The sequence below is a fragment of the Sus scrofa genome, chromosome 1 (genome assembly GCF_054392235.1).
Source record: "Sus scrofa isolate SSC_HxYL_T2T_F1_AM1 chromosome 1, Sscrofa_HxYL_maternal_Yorkshire_Landrace_v2.0, whole genome shotgun sequence".
NCBI lineage: Eukaryota > Metazoa > Chordata > Mammalia > Artiodactyla > Suidae > Sus > Sus scrofa.
In genome coordinates, this window is record NC_139383.1 from 252,687,178 (window position 1) to 252,712,880 (window position 25,703).

At 37.6% G+C, this 25,703-nt stretch overlaps 1 protein-coding gene across 1 annotated transcript in view; it reads right to left on the reverse strand.

Annotated features, from left to right (window-relative positions):
* The window catches only part of ERP44 (endoplasmic reticulum protein 44), a 108,652-nt gene that overhangs the window by 45,745 nt on the left and 37,204 nt on the right, over positions 1-25,703 (reverse strand). Inside the window, 3 exon segments of the mRNA NM_001137629.1 lie at positions 15,722-15,837; positions 20,086-20,125; positions 21,849-21,921. Of these exon segments, the coding sequence (NP_001131101.1) occupies positions 15,722-15,837; positions 20,086-20,125; positions 21,849-21,921 (229 nt within the window).

The following is a 25,703-nucleotide window of genomic DNA, read 5'->3' on the forward strand; positions in this document are numbered from 1 at the left end:
AATCTGGAGTTCCAGAGCGGCTCAGTGGAAACAAATATGACGAGGATCTGTGAGGATGCAGGTTTGATATCTGGCCTCACTCAGTGGGTTCAGGATCTGGTGTTACTGTTAGCTGTGACGTAGGTCACAGACACAGATTGGTCTTGGCATTGCTGTGGCAGGGGTATTAGGCCAGCAGGTACAGCTCCGATTTGACCCCTGGCCTGGGAACCTCCATATGCTGTGGCTGCAGCCCTACAAAGACAAAAAAAAAAAAAAAAAAAAATTAAATCTGCAATTTGTGCAGATGTAGGGCTGAGTATTACACCGGAATAGGCAGAGAGAAAGAGAACTTAGTGAAGCTATTCATAGTCACCTGGGCTGCAATGGATTGATTGAAAGGGCCCTGAAACACAGAAAGTTTTCCCTAGATGACATTGACTGATATTAAGTGTGGCATAGGAAGCTAGGGACTATGCTAAAAAGACAGAGTAAAATCTCCCATCGCCTGGTTGCTTAGGAGATACTAACTGTACAAAGGACCCGCATGAGCACCAAACACATAGGCACAACATTTGCCAGATTCCGAAGCTTCGTATGCAAGAAAGCAACTAGTGCTGAAGAACACCATGAATTTTTAAGATAAACTGGAAGATAGATATAGGTGACATATATGAGATAAATTATCAATAATCAGAATATATAAAGAACAGTAACAAAAGGACTGACAAAAAGATAAATGGGTTAAGATATCAGTCAATCTGTGAAACAAGAGTTCCCACTGTGGTGGAGTGGGTTAAGAACCTAACTGCAGTGGTGACTTGGGTCTCTGCACAGGTGCAGGTTCATCCCCAGTCCAGCGCAGTGGGTTAAAGGATCCAGTGTTGTCACAGCTGAGGGGCTCAGATTCAATTCCAGGCCCAGGAACTTCCATATGCCACAGGTGTGGCCTTTAAAAAAAGAAAATTATGACAGAAACACAAATGGCCAATAAAAATATAAAAATACTCTCAGTTGTAATCAAGAAATAACAAATTAGGAGTTCCCATTGTGGCTCAGGGGGTTAAAGACCTAATGTTGTCTCTGTGAGAATATGGGTTTGATCCCTGGCCTCCCTCTGTGGGTTAAGGATCCCTCGTTGCTGCAAGCTCCAGCATAGGTCACAGATGCATCTCAGATCCAGTGTTGCTGTGGTGTAGGCTGGCTGCCGCAGCTCTGATTCAACCCCTAGCCTGGGAACTTCTTTATGCCACAGGAAAGGCCATAAAAAGAAAAAAAAGTTACAAATTAAAACTACCAGAGGAGTTCCCGTCGTGGTGCAGTGGTTAACGAATCCGACTAGGAACCATGAGGTTGCAGGTTTGGTCCCTGGCCTTGCTCAGTGGGTTAAGGATCCGGCGTTGCCGTGAACTGTGGCGTAGGTTGCAGACACGGCTCAGATCCCACATTGCTGTGGTTGTGGCGTAGGCCAGTGGCTACAGCTCCGACTGGACCCCTAGCCTGGGAACCTCCATATGCCACGGAAGCAGCCCTAGAAAAGGCAAAAAGACAAAAAAATAAAATAAAATAAAACTACCAGATAACACATTTTGCTCATCCTATCAGCAAAGTTTGTAATAAACTAAAAAAAATTTTAAAATAAGTAACATCAAGCCCTAGGACAAGAAAGTATATCCTACTAGGTCCAAGTTAGGCACACATTCAATGTTTTTGGTTTTTTGTCTTTTTGCCATTTCTTGGGCCGCTCTCACAGCACATGGAGGTTCCCAGGGTAGGGGTCTAATCAGAGCTGTAGCCACCAGCATACACCAGAGCCACAGCAACTCAGGATCTGAGCCATGTCTGTGGCCTACACCACAGCTCACGGCAATGCGGGATTCTTAACCCACTGAGCAAGGGCAGGGACTGAACCCGCAACCTCATGGTTCCTAGTCAGATTTGTTAACCACTGCGCCACGACGGGAACTCCATTTTTGGTTTGTTTGTTTCAGTCTTTCTTTTTTTTTTTTTTTTTTAGGATCACACCTGAAGCATATGGAGGTTCCCAGGCTAGGGGTCAAATCGGAGATATAGCTGCCAGCCTATGCCACAGCCACAGAAACTCCAGATTCTTAACCCACTGAGCGAGACCAGGGATCGAACCTGTGTCCTCATGGATGCTAGTCAGATTTGTTTCAGCTGAGCCACAACGGGAACTCCCACATTCAATGTTAATAAAGCTAAACTAGACTAGCTGGTGCCTAATTTGCCAAGGAATTTTTTTTTTTTTTTTTTTTTTTTTTTTGTCTTTTGTCTTTTTTGTTGTTGTTGTTATTGTTGCTATTTCTTGGGCCGCTCCTGCGGCATATGGAGGTTCCCAGGCTAGGGGTTGAATCAGAGCTGTAGCCACCGGCCTACGCCAGAGCCACAGCAACACGGGATCCGAGCCGCGTCTGCAACCTACACCACAGCTCACGGCAACGCCGGATCGTTAACCCACTGAGCAAGGGCAGGGACCGAACCCGCAACCTCATGGTTCCTAGTCGGATTCGTTAACCACTGCGCCACGACGGGAACTCCCAAGGAATTTTTTTTAATCTCCAAAGGATTTGGCAGAAAGGATATGAGACAGAACAAGAAAGAAATGAACTAGTCTAATAGAAAACATCCATTTCCTTTTTGTGGCCTAAAGATCAGTATGAAAATGGATTGCAAGAGGCACTTCTGGAGACAATATAATGCTTTTAACTTCCTTAACTTGGTGAATTAGTAGGCATAATGGGGAAAAAAAAAAACCCACTGTGCTGACAGCAAATATGCATACATTAGAAGTAAAATACATAAGGTTAGCAATGGACTCCAGAGTCCTAAGAGCTATATTAATGGAATCATAATTTTATCCTACATGTGATAAGCAGTCACTGAGCAGCAGAGCTGGACTTTTAAAATATTCACCTGTAGAGGACTAGGGAGACTGACTAGCAAGGAAGCCACTGCAATAGTCCTGGCAGAAATAATATTTACCAATTTAAACATTACAACCTGTAGGCGGCCTTGAAATTCTATTAGAGAATAGAGATGCTTGCTTAATTCTCAAACATCATAGCAGCAAGTACACTGCAGAATGAGGTGGCTTTTAATTACAAAGAAACAAAAACCTTAAAATTACATTGATCAATAATCTCAGACATAAAGGTGACTTTTTACAAGCTTTGGTCAAAAGTGATTTTAAGATAATTACAATGTGATATTTTGAATGTATAACAAAGAATGACTTAAGGAGTATAATAAATGGAGTTTTATTATTATTAATTGGATAGATCAAATGTTAAAGTGGATGTCGAAAGAATTATAAATTTCAGAAGGTTAACAGCTTGCTGATTGGAAAATTAGCATGTACTTTTCCTTCAATGGTCACTTACTTTTCCTTGTTGGGTTCCGCCTGCCTGCCTAGTGGCCAGCAGGGTTCTAGATGAGGAAACTGTGTCCTTCTCTTGTCTCAGCAATGTCCCTCCCTGCTATGATTATTCATGACAGATAGTAAAAGAAGCAGATGATTTCAATAGGAAGGTCTTACTGTTCTGGTTCTGGGATAAGGACCACTGCTTGGCTATGTACCTTTTTCCCTTCCCATAGTGGGCTCTCCCGATGATGTGAGAAAAAACCCACAAAAACAAAAAAATGCAACAACAAACAAAACTCTAATCAGAAAAATTACAAATAAAGCCTAGAAATATTCTCAGGATTCAGGCTAAACCTGCTCATCTAAGTTCTGAATTATGCACGTGAATTCTTCACTGCATACTTTCTTCTCCATTTTTTTTTTTTTAACTGAACTATAGTTGACATAAAACATCATATAAGTTTAAGGTGTACAACATGTTGATTTGATACGTTTATATATTTCAATATTACAATATGATTATTATTGCAATGTTAGCTAGCACTTCTATCACATAATTATCATTTCCTTTTTTGTGGTGGGAATATTTACCATCTCTTAGCAAATATGATGTTAATACAACATTGTTGTCTATAATTATTCTATTATTTTTTTGCCACTCCCACAGCATCTGGAAATTACTGGGCCAGGGATCAAACCCACGCCGGAGCAGTAACCCAAGCCACAGCAATGACAACACCAGATCCTTAACCTGCTGTACCATAAAAGAACTCCTGTTCTCCATTTTTATTTATTTATTTACTTTCTGTCTTTTTGCCTTTTCTAGGGCCACTTCCGGGGTATATGGAGGTTCCCAGGCTAGCGGTCTAATTGGAGCTGTAGCCACCGGCCTACACCAGAGCCACAGCAACTCGGGATCCAAGCTGTGTCTGCTAGCCACACCACAGCTCACGGCAACGCCGGATCCTTAACCCACTGAGCAAGGGCAGGGACCGAACCCGCAACCTCATAGTTCCTAGTCGGATTCGTTAACTACTGCACCATGACGAGAACTCCTCTTCTCCATTATAATGCCTCATTTCTGTACAGCTCTAATAAATTCTCAATTTCTAACATGGAAGGTTCAAGTTATACTAGAAGGCAGACAGGTGAGAGAAACTCTGGTATTTATGAGCAAGAGTTGCCTAATTCAAGGATAAACTACAAAATACTTTCCTAAAAATGTTAATGGGAGTCTGAATATTCTGCAATGGCCAGAGATAATGTATGACTGTCCGTCACTGAGTGCCATACAGCCTATAGCCACTGGAGGTCAGCAGAGAACCTGGTCCCACCAGGGGCAGATAGGACTTTCTACACCTAAGGCAGCATGACCACTAGGAAGAGTGATGAATTTTACTCCCAGATTCCCCAAAGGAGGAGGCTGCATAAGATGAGATAAAGTGAGATCATGATCCATAGTTGAAGCAAAGACAAGTTTTAAGTGTGCATAGAGAAATTTTGGAAAACAAAGAAAATTCTACCAAACATACAAAGAAGAACTTATATCCATCTTTCTTAAACCCTTCCAAAAGGGTGAAGAAGAAGAAATACTCCCAAAGACATTCTATGAAGCCACCATCACCCTAATACCAAAACCAGACAGAGATACTACCAAAAAGGTAAATTACAGGCCAATATCTTTGATGAAAATAAATGCAAAAATTCTCAACAAAATTTTAGCCAACCAACTCCAACAATATATAAACAAGATCATACACCATGACCAAGTGGGATTCATTCCAAGTTCACAAGGATGGTTCACATATGCAAATCAATCAACTTCACACACCACATTAACAAAAGAAAAGTCAAATCCACATGATCATCTCAATAGATGCAGAAAAAGCATTTGACAAAATCCAACATCCATTCATGATCAAAACTCTTACCAAAGTGGGTATAAAGAAAACATATCTCATTCCCATCATGGCTCAGTGGTTAACGAATCCAACTACGAACCATGAGGTTGCAGGTTCGATCCCTGGCCTCGATCAGTGGGTTCCGGCATTGCCTTGAGCTATGGCGCAGGTTCAAGACGTGGCTCAGATCTGGCATTGCTGCGGCTCTGGTAGAGGCCAGCAGCTTCAGCTCTGATTGGACCCCTGATCTGGGAACCTCCATATGCCACGGGTATGGCCCTAGAAAAAAACAAACAAAAGAAAACATATCTCAACATAATAAAAGCCATTTATGACAAAACTCATACCTAATAATATATCAATGGAGAAAAGCTGAAAGCCTTCCTGTCAAAATCTGGAGTAAGACAAGAAGGCCCATTCTAACCACTTCTTCGACATAGTATTGGAAGTCCTAGCCACACCAATCAGATACACACACACACACACACAAAAAGGAAATAAAAAACAAAGAAAAGGTATCCAAACTGGAAGAGAAAAGGTAAAATTGATGCAGATGACATGATACTATATACTATAGAAACACTAAGGACTCCACACAAAAACTACTTGAACTGATCAACAAATTCAGCAAAGTAGCAGGATACAAGATTAACATTCAGAAATCGGATGCATTTCTGTAACTAACAATGAAATACTAAAAAGGAATATTTAAAAAACAATATCTTTTAAAATTGTATCCCCAAAAATAAAATACCTTGGAATAAACCTGACCAAGGAGGTGAAAGATTTATATCCTGAGAACTATAATCATTAATCAAGGAAATTAAAGAGGATTCAAAGAAATGGAAAGATATTCCATGTCCCTGGATCAGAAGAATTAATAGTTAAAATGGCCATACTACCCAAGGCAATCTACAGATTCAATGCAATCCCTATCAAATTACCCATGACATTTTTCACAGAATTACAACAAACAATCCAAAAATTTATATGGAACCATAAAAAACCCAGAATTGCCAAAGTAATCTTCAGGAGGCATAACCCTCCCAGACTTCAGACAATATTACAAAGCTACAGTAATCAAGACAGTGTTGTACTGGTATAAAAACAGGCATAGGGATCAATGGAACACAGTGGAGAAAGCCCAGAAATAAACCCAAACACCTATGGTCAATTAATCTTTAACAAAGGAGGCAAGAATATAAAATGGGAAAAAGATAGTCTCTTCAGCAAGTGGTGCTGGCAGAACTGGACAGTGGATGTAAATCAGTGAATCTAAAACACCATACACAAAAATAAACTCGAAATGGCCTAAAGACTGAAACATAAGAAATGACACCATAAAACCTAGCAGAGAACACAGCCAAAACATTCTCTGACATAAACCGTACAAATGTTTTCTTAGGTCAGACTCCCAAGGCAACAGAAATAAAAGGAAAAATAAACCAATGGGACCTAATCAAACTTATGAGCTTTTGCACAGCAAAGGAAACTGTAAAAACAAACAAACAAAACAACCTACATAATGGGAGAAAAAGTTGCAAACAATGCAACCAACAAGGGCTTAATCTTCAAAATATACAAACAACTTCCACAACTCAGTAACAAAAAACTAAACAACCCAATTGAAAAATGGCAGAAGACCTAAATAGACATTTCTGCAAAGAAGACACAGGGATGGCCAAGAGGCACGTGAAAAAATGCTCAACATCACTAATTATTAGAGAAATGCAAATCAAAACCACAAGAGATACCACCTCACTCCAGTCAGAATGGCCATCGTTAATAAGTCTACAGGGCATTCCCATTGTGGCTCAGCATAAACAAATCTGACTAGTATCCATGAGGATGCGGGTTCAATCCCTGGCCTCACTCAGTGGACTAAGGTCACAGACATGGCTTGGATCCCATGTTGCTGTGGCACAGGCCGGCAGCTTTAGTTCCAATTTGACCCCTAGCCTGGGAACTTTCATATGCTGCAGATGTGGCCCTAAATAGCAAAATAAATAAATAAGTCTACAAATAATGAAGGTTGGAAGAGGGTGTGGAGAAAAGGCTCCTAAACTGTTGGTGGGAATGTAAATTGGTACAACTACTATGGACAACAGTACAGAGGTTCCTCAGAAAATTTTAAATACAGAACTACCGTATGACCCAGTAATATCACTCCCAGGCATATATCTGGACAAAACTATATTCAAAAAGATATGTGCACCCCAGTGTTGACTACAGAACTATTCACAATAGCCAAGACATGGAAACAATCTAAATGTCCATAGACAGAGGAACAGATTACAAAGATGTGGTACATATATATACTAGAATACTACTCAGTGGCCATCACAAGGCATAAATGGCCTCTGGGCTATGGAAAGAGGTTGCTCCTCAATATTTGTCTCTTGATTCTGTCTCTCTAACTGCCCTGACTTTCTCTTCCTTTTCCTCTTCCTCTACTCCTTTTCCACTTTGTCTGTTCCCTATCTTAAATACAACAAATGGAGATGTGAGGGACTCAGAAGGAGAACTAAATTTTACTGCTAGATGAAGGTTATTCAAGCTACAAACTAAATACTGAGGTTTAAAAAAATATATCTAAGCTTAAATAATTGGAAGCTACCTGATGTTGTGTGAACATCAGTCTGAGTTTAAACTTGCCTTTCTTAAAATTTCCAACCTTTTTTGTGGGGAGGGCGTATCATGGGGGAGAGGATTCAACGCTGTTGCATCCAGCTCAGACACGGAATCAAAAGGGCTGACTGAATGGAATCAGCCTGTTATATCCACTCTTGCTCTCTTTCCTTCTTTAATTCCAAGTTCTCATCCAGTTTACCTGAACCTTTCATCAAAGAAAGTCCCAGGAAGGGCATATAAAGAAGTGAGATAAAAGATACAGCAGACAGCATTCCATGGGCTGCTACGAGGTGGAAGAGAGCGAGACAGAGAGACATGCAAGCAGCAAACCTATAATTATGTACTGAGGTGGGTTTTCCTGACACTAAACTGACGTAGGTAGGGGACAACTCCAAAAGAAGAATTCTCACCCACTTCTTAGGAATGAATACATGCATTGCCTTCCACAGGGAATGCTTTGAAAATACTCACTTGGAATGTTTTATGAAAATTACTGTCATTACAATTTTATATTATATAATTATATTGTTTGTTTCTTCATCCTCGATTCTTAAGCAGGGCTGATAAAAAAAGAAACTGTAACACAGCATTGACAAAAGTTCCCAAATGTATGACAATATACAAGATTTGTAGCTAAGATAGACAGATTTCACAACTAAATTCAGACATGTGTCACACCTCAATTCGAGCCTGCAAAATACTAGCAGCAACACATAGTCATTAAAGATTTTAAAAATTCAATGCCAGCAAAGGATGGCTCATTCATTTTGCCACATTAATTTCTTCCAAAACCCATGTTGGGTTTTATCAATTCTTTCAGCATTTATTGCAAAGATTAGCTGGTCTTCCCTATTGTAGATACTGATGGGATTTATTCTGTTTCCTAACATTAAGCCATCATTGTGTTACTGGCATAAATTCTACTTGGTAATGGGAGAATATTCACAAAGGGCACATCTACTTTCCATAGTTCCCCATGGTAAGGCAGAAATGCTACTGTCCAGGAGACAGCAACTTATGAGAGAATGCAGTTCAGGACCAACAAAATGGCTTCAATTGCCATCCCTGCAATTGGGAGGTTTCACTGCAAAATTGAGACAGCCATAGAGAGAACTGGTGGGGTCAGTTTTCAAAAGCCATCAAGTGGCTCTAGGTATACTCCATGAAATGCCAGTAAAAGTCTATTCAAGGAAATTCTTTTCATTTTTTTGGCTGCGCCCACAGATGTCAAAGTTCCCAGGCCCAGGATGGAACCTGTGTCACAGCGTCAACCCAAGCCACTGCCACGACAACACCAGATCCCTAACCTGTGTCATAGCAGCGACCCTCTGCCATGACAACACCAGATCCTTAGCCCGCTGCGCCACAAGAGAACTCTGAGGAAATTCTTTTCAAATTCAATAATCATGCTGAAGGACATTTATCATAGTGAAAATTAACAAAAATTACAATTAACAGTATCATAGTACACCTGTACAGTGCAGACTTCAAGCTTCTTCCATAAATATTTTCTCAGAATCTCTAAAAGAACCAGGCCCTCCTCTCTGCTCTTTTCTTAACCAAATTATTGGTTCGGTGACCTTTTAAACCAACTTTCTCTTTTGAAAAATTTCAAACTTACATAAAAAATGAAAAAGTAATATGATGAGAACCTGTACCCTCACCTGGATTTAACATTTTACTGCATTTGGTCATCACATTCCTCTTTCCCACTACACACACACACACACACACACACATACTTTTTATGGCAGAAAGTAAGTTCAGTGTTTTTTATTTTGTTTTGTTTTTTTAAGTAACTTGCCCAACTACATCGACTTAGTTAAGTAGTAGGCTTCTGATACTAAAACAAAGGATTCTACCTTCATAGAGGGTTGGGCCACACAGTATAGAAACAATAACACAAACAATAATACCATATATAAGTAATTACATTTTTGTTTATACACTGACCCACTAGAGATTATTTAAACAGACTATTACATAATTCAAAACAAACATTTAAAGTCATTTTTATGCAGAAACTAGGTGAATTCTCAGTTTCTATGAGAAATCTTAATTTAAATTATTTTGACCTTCAAAATAACATAGTTACCTGGTAAAAACTGCATACTCCTGGGGACAGTCTGGCTTCCTCCATTTACTATGTAACCTTGGTAAATCATTCAGCCTAAGACTTTCAGTGTCTTCATCCGTAAAATGATAATATACTCCAGCTCTCTGAAAGTCTGACGCTCATAACTACCTCAAAAATGTCATACCTACTCCTCCTCTGGTCAGTCTAAAACACCTCTTCCCCCATTTCCCTTAAAAATTCCTACTCTTCCTTCGGGTCTTATATCACTGTCTCAGAGGGGACTTCTCTATCCCCCTTGACTGAGTTAGACTCATTATCTCATAGCACCCAAAATCTTCCCTCCATGAGCAACTGTGTATTGCTCTTGCCTTTCTGGGTGTGTCTGGCTCATTGCTATATCTAGAACCTCTCCCACTGTAATACAAAGAACAAGCATATTTTTTTTAAATGTTGAATAAATGAATAACACTATCTAACTCAAGAGGCTCTGGTGAAGATCAGTGAAATAATACATGGAAAAAGCATGCCCAACTCCAAGTAAGCACTACATAAACAGTAGTTTTTTCCCCAGAAACTTGACTGGAAACTTTTTACAGGACCTTTTCCAATAAATAACACTATTACTTTGAATGGAAATTCTGGCTGACACGGTGAGTCGGAAGCAAGATAGACAAACTTAAGTATCGGAAAGCAGAAATAGTAGGTTGCCACAATGTCAGACAGGTGATTAATAAGACAGACACATATGTGGGAAGGATGATATCTTCATTCTGAAGTCACCTTCTGCTTTTGCTAGGAAGCTTCATATAGATCTTCCACCTGACAGAATCTAATCCTGAAGCAGCCAAGTAGGTACACTTGGCTGGAAAGAAGAGTCAGGAAATAAAGACCATATCAAGTAAAACTGTTTTTATTTGCATACAGCATAACTGTCTAAGTAGAAAATCCTATGAGATCTACTTAATAATTTTTAGAACTAATAAGTACCAATACACATGATCACTATACAAAAATCAGTTGTATTTCTTTAAACTAGCAACAAACAACCAGAAATTAAAATTTTAAAAATCAATACCATTTTTTTTGGCCATGACCACAGCATGTAGAAGTTTCTGGGCCAGAGACATATCACAGCATTAACCAGAGCCACAGCAGTGACAATGTCAGGTCCTTAACCTGCTGAGCCATCAGGGAACTCCATCAATGCCATTTATAATAGCATCAAAAATAAGAAATACTTAGGAATAATAGATCTCACAAAAGATGTTTGAGAACTAAGGAAAAATAGAAATAGAAGACAAATCCAAAATAAGGGACATTTTACAAAATACCCAACTAATACTCCTCAAAACTGTCAAGGTTGTGGGAAAAAAAAGGAAAGAATGAGAAATGAACAGATGGGCAGTAACTAAGAAGACCTGATGACTACATGCAATGTCCTGGATCTTAGAACAGAAAAAGGAGATGAGTGGAACAATTGGAAAAAATCTGAATCAAATCTATAGTTTAGTTAGTAGTAATATACTAGTGTTAGTTTCTTAGTTTCAACAAATGTACCATGGTAATGTAAAATGTCAACATTAAGATAAACTTGGTAAGGAGTACAAGGTAAGTCTCTGTGTTACATCTATAACTTTTCTATATCTCTACATTTGTTCCAAAAATTAAAAGTTGGGGTTTTTTTCTGGCTGCACCCACGGCATGTGGAAGGTCCCAGACCACACCATTGACAATGCCAGATCCTTAACTTCTAGGCCACCAGGGAACTTCTAAAAGTTTATTTTGAAAGTATCACTAAAAACAGCAACAAAAAATAAATACATAGTGATAAGTCTGACAAAGACGTGAAAGCCTTGTAGCCTAAAACATTGATGAAAACTTCAAAACGCTGCTAAGAGAAACTGGAAAAACTAAATAAAAGGGGAGATATACAATGTTCATGTATTAGCAGATTCACTATTGTTAAAATGACAATTCTCCACAAAATGGCCCAAGGATTTGAAATAATCCCAGGTAAAACAACAACAACAACAAAATTATTAATAAATGGGCAAAGGACTCAAACAAATATTTCACCAAAGAAGATATACAAATGGCCAACAGGCATATGAAAAGATGCTCAACATTACTTAATAACTAGAGAAATGCAAATCAAAACCACAATGAGGTAGCACTTCCCACTCTTTAGGATGGCTATTATCACAAAAATAGTAAACAAGTGTTGGCAAGGATGTGGAGAAATTGGAACCCTTGTACACTGCTGGCAAGAATATAAAAATTGGTATAGCTGCTATGAAAAACAATATGTTGAAGAGATATCTGCCCTCTTATGTTCATAGCAGCATTAGGACACAGAAACAACATGTGTCCCTTGATGGATGAATGGGTAAAGAAGTTCTGGGACAGCCATACAATGGAATATCATTCAGCCTCCAAATGGAAGGAAATTCTGTGACATGTCATAGCATGGATTTACCTTCAGGACATTATGCTAAGTGAAATAAGCCTGCCATAAAAAAGACAAATGCTGTCTGGTTCTGCTTATATGAAGTACCTACAGTAGTCAAATTCATAGCAACAGAAAGAACAGTGGTTGTCAGGGACTAAGGGGAGGGGGAAATAGGATCTGTTTAGTATTTCAGTTTTGCAAGATAAAGTTCTGAAGTATGTTATATAGCAATGTGAATATACTTAATATTACTGAACTGTACAATTAAAAATGGTACATACTGTAAATTTTATGCTCTGTATATTTTACCACAATTCACTCAGAAGGGAGTAGAATGGGAGAAAAATACATGTAAATTACACACTTAAAAGAGAACTTGTATAAAGAGTTCTCAAAACACAATAAGAATATATTGTAAGGGAGTTCCTGTCGTGGCGCAGTGGTTAACGAATCCGACTAGGAACCATGAGGTTGCGGGTTCGGTCCCTGCCCTTGCTCAGTGGGTTAACGATCCGGCGTTGCCGTGAGCTGTGGTGTAGGTTGCAGACGCGGCTCGGATCCCGCGTTGCTGTGGCTCTGGCGTAGGCCGGTGGCTACAGCTCTGATTCAACCCCTAGCCTGGGAACCTCCATATGCCGCAGGAGCGGCCCAAGAAATAGCAAAAGACAAAAAAAAAAAAAAAAGACAAAAAAAAAAGAATATATTGTAAGAAACTAAAAAAGAAGAAATTGTCACACCTGTTAATAATTTAACAGATACGTTAAATTAAACAGACTGACCATACCAAGTGTTGGCAAGAATATGGAACAACTAGAATACTCATATATTGCTGGTAGATACGTAAAATTATACAAATACTTGTATTTCACACCTAGGTATTTGCCCAGAATAAGTGAAAGCATATGTACAAAGAACTGTGCCTGAAACTTCATAGCAGCTTTATTTATAATAGCCCCCAAATGGCAACAACCCATATGTCTGTTAATATGTGAATAGTTAAAGAAATTATGGAATACATCCATATAATGGAATGCCATTTAATAATAAAAACAATAATACATGTAACCACCTTAAAATAACAATGCTAAGTCAAAAATAACACACAAAAACACGAAATGCATGATTCCACTTATCACAAAATCCTAGAAAATGCAAATGAATCTATATTAACAGAAAGTGGTTCCATGGTCCCCTGACGACGGATGGGGAGAGAGAGGGACCACAAAGGAGCACAAGCAAAATTTGGGAGATGACAGATATGCTGATATCTTGACTATGATAATGGTTTCATGGCTACATACATGTTCAAAACATTAAATTATGTAATTTAAGCTTGTGCAGCTTATTATTTGTCAATTATACTGCAATAAATACCTGCCAAATCCTACCGAGGGACAATCAGCCTAACAGGCCTTCCTCTCTAGACCACAGGATTCTCGGGATCCTTCCAGGTCAAAATCTCTACAATTCAACTGGCAGATAAGGGATTACCTAAAGTACAGGTTGTCATACAATCTCTAAAGAGAGTGGAAATATGAAGAAATCATCAATAAAGATTTCATAATGTTCCTTTTAAAAAGTGAAGAATTATACAGAAGGGAAAAAATATTTAGAGAATATACATAATGTCTTGGATTATAACTTTCATTAGCAAAAAACTAATTTTGTAGATTTCTCTGGTGGATCAAAAAAACATCTTAACTGAGGCTATTCACTCCCATTAAAAACAGAACTTGATTACTAGAAATGATGTCAGATTTATCTCTAATGTTAAGCTGTTTAGAAGTAGAATAAATTATATGTATGGTTCAACAATAGTTAATTGTTCTTCCCAAAGACTGTAAGCTTGAGAGCAAAATTTCACATTTTACAGTCCCAATTCAGTGAAAGTAAGGACTGCTGTCTGTAATATCTAATTAAATACATAAAGAATAGAAAGACTTGAAATGAGAAACCCACACCAAAAACATGTTCTGTCAGTGAAAGGTGGGAGGAAAGATCCAGAAAGCAGTGTGGAAACAGTCCACGGTTGTACTGACAACCTTTTATTGCTCCCTTCATCCTATCTAGTTATGAATCTCAGCAGACAGAAATGTGGGGCATGGCTTGTAAGATTTTGAAATGCTCTGCTGCTAACTATTTCTGCCTAGCACACAGCTATACCAGAAAATCCTCAAAATGTTGGTTGAATTGAACAGAAAAGAAGCAAGTAGGTCTGTGAAAGCATTTGGTCAGGAGATCTAGATTCTAAGTCTGCCGTGACTAGATATTAAGGTATACGATATTGATTAAGTCACTTTATTTCCATTCCATCAGGAGCAAAACGAAAAGTTATTGTACACACATACATACAAACACACACACACACATTCTACTTGTCAGGTATAAAGGACAGAATATTTGCAGAAAGGAAGTGTTCTGTATTCAGGCTAACTTACCAATAATTCAATGCAACAAGCTTTTAATGAGCAATCTTTGTCTCCCAGAAATTGTCAGATGCTTGAAATTCAAGATTAGTTTGGTCACCACTTAAAATGGAGCATTAAAAACAAAGAAAAGACAAAACAGTTCCTCTCTTTGAAGAACTGACGTTACAACTGGTGAGACAACTAAGACACAAGGATGCAGAACTACAAAAGGCAATGAGTTTGGTACCATGAGTTAAGTCCAATGGTAACGGGAACACTGAGGAGACAAAACCACTGCAAAATCACCAGCTCAAGCTCGAGAAATCTGTCAAGTATATGGAAAATCATGAGGATTTTACAGAGAAAGCTCCACTGGGACAAACCAAGTCCAAGAGGGTGGGTTTTAAATGAGTCTAACCTAAGCTTCTCAACATTCTCAGTAATTATAATCAGTAACTACAGCAAATTACATCTCAAAGATAGCCTAGACCGATTTTAGTAGAATTAAATAACTGAAACAGTGAAAAATCTGAGATTAATTTGAAATGAATACAAATGGTATTTTGCATGATTCTTAAACTAACAGAAATCCTTCTTTCCTAAAACTATATTTCAATTGTATTTACTGATTTTGATATTTGCTTGCCCCAATAAATTTTAATGAAAAAAAATTTTTTGAACTCCCTCACACAAACAAAATGGAAAGTAGTGTTGTAAGTACGTACAGATTAAATATTAATATTTTAACCTCACCAGAACATTTCTGGCTTGTTCTCTACTTAAAGGAGAGCTTTTTTTTTTTAAGTGTGTGTGTGTGTGTGTGTCTGTGTGTGTATGTGTCTCTGTGAGAAACTTTAGGACAGTTTCTTCCAGACTTCCGATTGAGGTACTTACAGTGCTGATCGCAATCAACTCTGGCAAACACTACTTGATTTTCATTTGGATATTCTTCCTTAATGACATTGGAGGCTTCTTCAAATATTGGGTGCAACATCTGGCTAAAACGACACCTGTGCACAAGAAGGATACCAATTAAAACTGAAAAGCAGAAATAATAAAATTTTATTTCCATTGTTATCCATTCATATTTAGGATATGTAAAATAAACAGCTTTTGAAACAATCACATTGTTAATTCAGGAATCCTGATGTCATTCATTAGCGAGGAAAACAATTCTGAAATTGAGACTACTCTATTTCAAAGACTATGCAAATAATTTAAAGATGTTGAGCTTTTTCACTGAAAGAAAATGGCCAATATTATGATACACAAAGCTAAGGATCTCTCACAGAGACAATGAAACAAGTCTGAAATAAGCCCTCTAAGATATATTTAGCTTGGACTTGTAAACTACTGAGACTGAGGCATTTTCTATAAGAAAAATTAGCTTTCTCTAAATATATTTTTAGACTACAAAATCTTTAAAACAGGAATTTATTGTAAATATCATACTGATTCACCTGACAAATTCACTCAAATCTAATAGGCAAGTCAGCATACTAAATAAATAAGTTGTATGGAAATGATATACATGGGGTATACTGAACTGTTTCCTCTCAAAATTTACCTCTGGTTAAAATGGGCTTTTGTATCTATAAACTATTAAAAATACTAAGTTCAGGAGAAAAAAATTTAAATTCCTAAATGAGACATCACAGCCATGTTTCCTTTATAGTTTTTGTTTTTTGCTTTTACTTTTAAAAAGGGGCACAAACCCCACAATATTCCAGAAACATAATACTTCTAATTCTGACTGCTCCTTAATCAGGCCAACCACTTCAAAAATATATTCTGTGGCTCATTAAAGGGACCTGATAAAAAAGAGAAGAATCAGAATCAGCATACAAGCAGCTGGGCTGGAATGGTTATTCTCATATGAAAGAGGTATCGAATATTTGTTAATAACAACAAAAAACCCCAAACAAACTGTAATTGCTACTGTTACTTCCAGAGCTCCTTTCTACCAAGAAATTCATTTAAATGAAGCTGATGAACTCTTTAATCAGCATGGGATTAGGTCATACATATTAACTATAATTCAACAAAATATCATAAAGCCTATGAAAGGATAACAAACTTTATACTTTCTCCCTATTTCTTTTTGTATATAACTCTTCTAGCCCACTCACCTGACTTCCTAAGGAGATGTCCTAGAATATACCAAGGAGACACAATCTGTATCTTCAATCTCTTGCTTTCAAGTGGCTCTTTCATCTTTTAGCATTCTTAAATCTCTCCCATCTGGGATAGGTGGGTGGGGTCTGTGGACATCAGGGACCGTGTCTTACTTAACTACATATTCTAATAAGCATTTCAGTAGATGTCTGTTAAATGAATAAATCCATAGAATGCAGGAACTGGAGAGGCTAGGCCCATAGATTTGTGGGTTTTTATAGTCTGCTGAAGATAGGGTTCTAGAGGACTGGGGAGGCAAGGAGTAGGGATTGATTAATGGTTTCTTCAAGAGTTAGGATGTGTCTTAGTAAAGAATCAGTGGACAGGCAAGGTAAAAAAGATATTAAGAGCTCGTTTCTGGATTGTCCAGGTTTCTTCCCAGTAAGCATATAAGCACGGATTCATCTTTAAAACAGGATGTTTTAATACCAAAAGGTGAAAGGGGAAGATAAGATAAAAATTCAATTGCAATACTACTGTATCTTCATACATATGGAAAGCTACATTTATAAAAGTAACAAAACCAAAGCAAATAGATATATTGAAAGGGCCTAAAGGATCATTTGAATCCAATCTCCAAGCTAGTGTCTGAATCAACCCTTTACAAATCAACCAAATGAGTAAGTCTCTGCAGGGACAATTTAGGGGCACTTATTAGGATAACGTAGTAGGGAAAAAAATAAGCTTTGGAGTCAGAGATAACTGAGTTTAAACCCCTGTTCCACCACTTACTAGCCATATGACCTTTCTGAGCCTGAATTTCCTCAACCTAAAATGGAAATTATAATATCTACCTGCAAGGTAGTTCTGGGTATTAAATACAATGTATGTAAAGAGTCTGGCACAATAATAGCATCATTAAGTTCCTACTATGGCTACTGTCCTCTAAGGTATATTTTTAGGCAGCTCTAATAAAGAATTCTTCCTTAAACTGTGCCACAACCATAACGTCCAGAGGGAACTCAGAATCCAGCCTTTGAAACCACACAGTGTAAGTCTATCTCCTAAGCAAGTTACCTAAGTTTTGTCAGTTGAATAAAAGAGTATTAATTTATGAACAACTCCAGGTATTTTTTGGGCAATGTGTTTCTCAAATAATTGCAGTTAGTCCACATTTCCAATCGACTTTTGCAACAAGGTTGTTGGCATGTTCTCTTTCCTACAACACACAAAATCCCTCTGTCAAGATAACTGCATTCTAGTTTTAATTCTGCTGCAATCTAGTCAGGTGACCTTGGGAAAACATTTATTTCTCTGGATCTCAGTTTTTCTGTTTGTTTGTTTTTTTCTTTCTTTTTCAGCCACAACCATGCCATATGGAAGTTCCCGGCCAAGAATAGAATCTGAGCCACAGTTACAACTGATACCACAGCTGCAGCAATGCCAAACCTTAACCCACTGAGCCGCAGTAGGAACTCTTCAATTTTATTTTTAAAGTGGATTGAACTAGATAATCTTTGACCAAATTTTGTGGCTAATGTTACACATGGGTAATCCTAATTTACCTTGGAAAATGCTATCTTTCATAGTATCATTTTATAAATGGTATTTTCTCTGTATATCTTCAACATTTTGCAGAAATTTTTCAAATACAGACACCATACATCATTTGTCCAGTAAATATTTATTATGTACTTATCTGCAAGTATTGTGCAAAGTGCTTGGGGGGATTCATGTTGAAAAAAGATATGATAACTTCTCACAAAGCTAATAATATAATAGGGAGCCGCCAACTAAACCATAGTATACAAGTATTATGACTGGGTAAGTATGGGGTGTTATGAGAAGATATAAAAAGGATTCCTAATCTGAGTTGAGAGTAGGGGAGTCAGGATATTGATGTAGAAAGGTGACCTGGAGAAAGTGGTATCTAACCTAAGACTTAAAAGATGATTCAGACTTACTGAGGTAAACAGTGAGTAAAAGAGGAGAAATCGTATTCAGACAGAGAAAAAACCATGACTAAAGGTTTAGTGATGAAAGAGTATAGAATATTAAAGAAACTGAAAGACATTCGGTATAACTGGAACAGCAAGTGATATAGCTGTAGAGATAGAAAGGAACCAGCTTGTGAGAGGCCTCCTAGGCCAAGGTAAAGGACCAACTAAAGGTAATGAAAAACCAGCTAAGGGTTTCAAGATAAGAAATAAACTAATGCAATTTGCACTTTAGGATACACTATTCTGGCTTACTTTCTAGAAAACAGAATGGAAATACACTGGCCTAGAAGCACAAGCAATAAACCAGGAACTGTCCTATTTTAGACCACAGTACTGCAATTTACCTGAATTGCAGTACTGTGTTCTGAAGTAGGACAGTGGCAACTAGTAGGTAGTAAGCCTAAAAGGGTCATATAAGAAACAGATTGTCTAGGAATAAGGATTATGTGAATGTTTCTAACTTCTCTCCAGCTGAGGCTCCCTTCTTCCTATCCCCATGCCACATTCTTTAATATCTGCCTTGTTCTAGATGCTGGGAATACTAAGACATCATCTCTGCCCCAAAAATTTGTTTGTTAGGACACAAAGATGAAAGACAAAACAGTGGAGTAAGAAAAGAATGTGGTACATAGGGAACCATATGAACATACAAGATAGAAGCCAATTCAGACAGAGAAGGGAGTAAAGGCTTCCTACAAGTAGTAGTAGATGGTATATGTTAAAAAACGTCAACATTATTTTTCCTTCTAAATGTGTCACACCCACACCCTCAACTCTATAAACACTGCCCTACTTCCTTAGGAAAAACAGAGAACTGCAATATGTACTCGAGTGTGTGTGTGTGTGTGTGTGTGTGTGTGTGTGTGTGTGTGAATGAGAGATCTGAGTTTTTTACATTACCTGCTTTTATTCTAAAATGTGTGATAAAGGAATCGGGTATATATTTTCTCTCTTAAAACAAATGCTCACCAAATTAAGCTGCTTCATTTGTGAATGAACCTTAACTGATTCGTGCATGGAATACCGTCTCATAAAAGAGGCTTCCCCACTCCTTTCTAGCAAAGAAAATTCACCTTTAGAAAGTAAAACAAACAAAAAAACCTAAATGATGCACCACCCCCAAATAATAATATATTTACTCACCAATCAGCATAAAAATTTACTAAAGCAACATCAGCATTGTCTGAAATTGAAAAACAAAACCAAACAATCTAAGTTACTTGTGTCTACATAATTATGACATAATTAAAGATATGTTTTTCATCATTATCTTTTTCCATTGTTAAAGGCCCACTAAAAATGCACAATAAACAAGTTACCTCTCACTCAGAAACCCATAAATAGAGTCATGGGTGGCATATATAATTTGTGGGAGTTCCTATTCCTTTTCTCTATATCCTCCATCTTAATACCTCCACTGAATGCATATTAAAAAAAAATGGAGAGTCAAACCCAGATCAGGCAATTAAGCTACTAAATAGCCTGCTTTCGTAAAATGTGAAGTGGAGTGATCTGGATTTTAATAATCCATTTTTTAACCTTCCATGTTCATGAATAATTGAGAATTAGCCCTACAAATAAAATCCTATTTCAGAGAATAAACTTGAATAACTAAGCTATTTCTAAATCTCAGATGCCAACGAGTTCAACAAGTAATCTACAACAGTGTTGCATTAGATACACCTTTTCTGGTTCCTACCTGTTTAATAGTTATTTTGTTGCAAAAAATAACTCAGTATCATTTGCATATCCAGATATAAAGATGAGAAAGGTGTATCTGTTCTTTAGTTTAAACCTAATACAGAGAAAGAAACTCCTTAAATACTCAGTACTCACCAAAAAAGAAAAGAAAACCCACAAAGATATTTTAGAATTTGAAAGATGAAAGGAGTGAAGATGACATTTGAGTTTCAATTCTCTTTTTCCTTTTTTACCCTCAAAGCACTTTTTACCTACTTACTATTCATGCTACAGTACTGTGGTTCACAAACTAATCTCTGGGATCAGAAGTACCAGCATCACACCAGAACTTAGAGAAATGCAAATTCTTAGGCAGAGTCTAGCAATTTCTATCAGAAACTGGGGGAGGATGGGGATGGGGGGATGGGGGCACAGGTCCAGAAGTACTGGAATTAAAAGTCCTCCATGGGATGCTGAGACAGCCTAAAGTTTATAGCACCATTTCTCTAAAGAAATCCCATAATGTGCAAATAGGCTTTTTAGCATTTAAAACCAGTTCCAAGAACATAAAACAATATATAATAGTCAGTGAATACTTCCTTTATGTCCTATTATTTTTAGTTTTGTTTAAACCAGTGGGTGAAATAAGTGCTTAAAAAAAAAAGAAATGATTTACCCATACTACATTTTCTTAAATTTCCTACGATGTGATTTTTCTATCAACCATATCTTCACCTTCCCTCTACTACTTTTAAAAACAAGAAATGTTTTCCCCCAAGTTAAGTGTATCTAAAATCACAGTGTCAGCAAACAAACACAACAATTACTGAACTAAACTGAACCACTGACAATAAAAGAGTAGGTGATTTAGCTAAAAGCTAAAAATGACAAAAAAAATGTAGGGTGTGGTTCTAAGGTCATTAACATTTAATACTGCACAATGGAAACTACTGGCCCCTAAGCAACAAAATATTCTATGAATTAAGAGTGGTATTTATAACCTGGCAGAGAAATAAAACAAGTTAACTTGTAACACAGGAAAGTAAACTTACACATTTAAAAAAAAAAATTACTAAAAATTAAAATCAAAAATGCTTTGTTAATTCTGTATACCATAGAATGCTGGCTCCTCAACTGTTCCATAATTGAGATTTTATTTTACTTTTGTATATAAACTAACTCTTCACAGAGAAAAAAATATACTTAAAAAATATCAAGATACTTACTTAAAATGTCATCTATATTCTCTGTATCAAGACTTGTTATTTCAGGTGTTACAGGAGTAAAAACCCAAGTTACCTGGAAATTTAAAAAATGGAAAATTAATAAATGTTTCCAAAAAGGCAAACAATGCTGAGAGTCTAAAAAGAAAATTTATAAATTAAGTTCGTTCCATAATTACAAAATTATCGATTAATTGGTTTTAATCTTTATTATCCATTCTAACCCTTTGCAAGATCAATTAAAGGAAAGGTACAACTTACCAAGTCTGGAAAGTGGTCTGAAAGATCTCCTACACTACTAAACACTTAAAAGAGATATCTTTCAAACAATTTTAAAAGTTGAAAATGTATTTACTCTTGGAGTTCCTGTCATGGCTCAGGGGAAATGAATCTGACTAGCTTCCCTGAGGTTCGATCCTGGCCTAGCTCAGTGGGTTAATGATCCGGTGTTGCTGTGAACTGCGGTGTAGGTCTCAGACAAGGCTTAGATCTGCTGTTGCTGTGGCTGTGATGTAGGTCTGCCGCTACTACTTTGATTCAACCCCCAGCCTGGGAATATGCTACAGGTGTGGCCCTAAAATGACAAAAAGAAAGAAAAAAAAAGAAAATGTACTCACTCTTTTAGATTAACATTCATCAACACCTTTTCTCTAGTGCCACAGGAAAAATTCTGCCAGACTATTAACAGTGCTGAAAGTATATAAAACCAACGCTAAGCTTACTGATTCTATTCCACCATGTCTCTAAGACAGAACAATATAATGAAAAGAATTCAAGAAAGAGGAGTTCCCATTGTGGCTCAGGGGTTAACAAAACCGACTAGCATCTATGAGGACGTGGGTTCAATCCCCGGCCTCACTCAGTGGGTTAAGGATCCAGCGTTGCTCTGAGCTGTGATGTAGGTGGAAGACATGGCTTGGATCCTGCGCTGCTGTCGCTCTGGCGTAGGGGGGCGGCTCCAGCTCTGATTGGAGCCCTAGCCTGGGAGCCTCCATGTGCTGGGGTGCAGCCCTAAAAAGACTAAAAAGAATTCAAGAAAGACTTCTCAAATTGTTTGTTTTTGTTTTTGTTTTTTGTATTTTCTAGGGCCGAATTCATGGCATATGGAGGTTCCCAGGCTACGGGTCGAATCCGAGCTGTAGCCAACTGGCTACGCCAGAGCCACAGCAACACAGGATCTGAGCTGCGTCTGCGACTTGCACCACAGCTCACGGCAACGCTGGATACTTAACCCACTGAGCAAGGCCCAGGATCGAACCCGAAACCTCATGGTTCCTAGTTGGATTCGTTAATCGCTGAGCCACGACGGGAACTCTAACTTCTCAAATTGTGAACCAAAAGCTCTTCTTGCCTATTCTTCACTTACAGGTGATAACAGTGTGTTAGGTGAAAGGCTATTAAAAAGAGATTAAGAATGCTTTGAGTTGACTCTAACATGTCTAAAACACAAAATTCAAGTTTATAAAAGAAATTTTCAGCTTGCCATATGCAAAACAAGAAAAGACACAATTTTAAACTAAACTACCAACTGTTTACTTATTTTTAAAAGTAATACCTAGTATATTTTATTTTTAGGTTTCGCCTTTAATACATTGTGTTTTGATGCCTGGACAGTTTTTTTGTTCAATCCAGTTTGTGTATGGAAATCCATTCACTGAACCACTGCTTTTTATTAGGTGACAACATTAGGCCCTACTCAAGGTAGTGACGATACCCCTCTGTTCACCCATTTCATGGACACTTTTGATGCTATAACAGTTACAACTCAAAATTGTGTAACTCACCGCCAATTAAATTTCTGAATAGTATAGAGACATGCCAAAGCTGGTAGGTAAATAAGCCCAGCTAATTATTTGGAATAGTTCTATAAATTCATTCTTTTCTTAAAGAAAAAAAGCTTAGGAATGGTAAGTCTTATTTTCAAGTTACCCTAATAGTGTAGCCAATAGCTGACATCATTTCTGTTAGTAACCAGTAACTTACACTCTTCCAAAAGTAGGCTAGGAGTTCCCATCATGGCTCAGCAGAAATGAATCTGATGAGCATCCATGAGGACGCAGGTTTGATCCTGGGCCTTGTTCAGCGGGTTAAGGATCCAGCATTGCTGTGAGCTATGGTGTAGGTCACAGACGCAGCTCGGATCTCGAGCTGCTGTGGTGTAGGCCAGCAGCTACAGGCTCCAATTCAACCCCTAGCCTGGGAATTCCAATATGCTGCAGGTATGGCCCTAAGAAGCCAAAAAAATAAAATAAATAATAATAATGTAAGCTAGATAATTTAAAATCCTTGTATGCTTTACTTAGGTAACAAATTTAATTATTTTCAACAACTCAAATATCAATTGGAGAGATCAGGCTTCCCTCACTAGTCAGGATTTACTATCCATATTTCAATTAACAGATCCTTCCCACATCAGTGTATGACCAGCTCTAGATAGCTATGTAACCTGCTAAAAGATAAACTGAAGCGTATTAAAATGTTTAAGTGTTTATTTGAGCAGAAATCAATTTGAATCACACAGCATCCAATCTGGCAGTCAGAAGGCAGCACCGAGGAGCTGTACAAAATGAAAAATTTTTACAGGCTGAGGGGAGCAGGAACAAGGAAGTTATACTAGGCAAAAAAGTGGGTTGTTATTGAAAAGTTAATTTCCTTTAGAGGATGTCAGGGGTCTGACAGATGACCTAACAAGGGGTGATCAGATCATCCTGACTGACTGGTTTAGATTCCATTTCTGGAAGAGCCAAAACTGTAATTAAGTTAAGCCTCAACTTGGTGAAATGGGGTTTAGCATAAGCACCTCCATTTTGGGCCTACTACCTTGTTTTTAACAATTATATTGATACAGCAAGATTTTGGAGAGGATTGTGTGTTGAAGAAAAATTCAAGACAATGACATGAAAGTGTTATCATAAAGCAGTGAAGTTGGTCATTATCAAAGACAAGTCACTGAATAACGTGACAGTCATTTACAGTGTCTGCTAGGTACCAAGGGCACAAATGCATAAGGCAGGGCATGTTCCATTTCAAGGAGCTCTCAAACTAGTGGTGGTGTTAAGGAGGGGAGGAAAAAAATGTGATAAATACGGATAAGATCATGGTCTTCTGCTGTATAATCCAAGGAAGCCCCTTTCTGCAGAGTTAGTTATTGCCTATCAAAATGTGTTTACTGAGAAGTATATTCTAAATTTAATTGCTTTTTATATGCTAATGAGAAAAATGAGGCAAGATCAATTTGGCTGTATTAAATAGATAACTATTATATAAGAAACACTGTCCTAATAAGCATGCCACTAGTAAGACAGCTGTGTTTAAGGGGCCCAAAGCAAGAACACTGTCTCTGACCCAATAATCTCTCCTCCCTGAAGGCTGTAAAGGAGGCATTAACATTTCTATTAATATGCAGTATGAAGGGAAAGACAGGTTGTTTATTTGAATTGTTAGCAAGCTCCACTAGTCTGACAAATTGTTTCTCTTCATGTCAGCCCTGGGCAGAAACAAGATCCTCCTGAGGAAAACATCTTTATATGTCAAATGCTATAGTGCTTTAGTAAAATAAAGACAAGAAGCTCTAAACCAAGAAGGGAGGAGGGGAGTTCTTTAATTTTTTAATTTAGACTTGTAATTTAAAATTTTTTCTTTAAGAAACGACAAAAACCTACACAGAAATTATGAACAGAAGATAGTCATGGAAAATTTAGCCTCTAATGACGGAATATTTAGAAACATATGTAAACATGTAAACATAAACTTATGAAATATTTTACAAATTGGTCATTCTCTTCAGTTCATTAGCTCATTTTCCTGCCAAGAAAACTGAGAAGTATCTCCAATCATCTTCCACAATTCATTAGATGA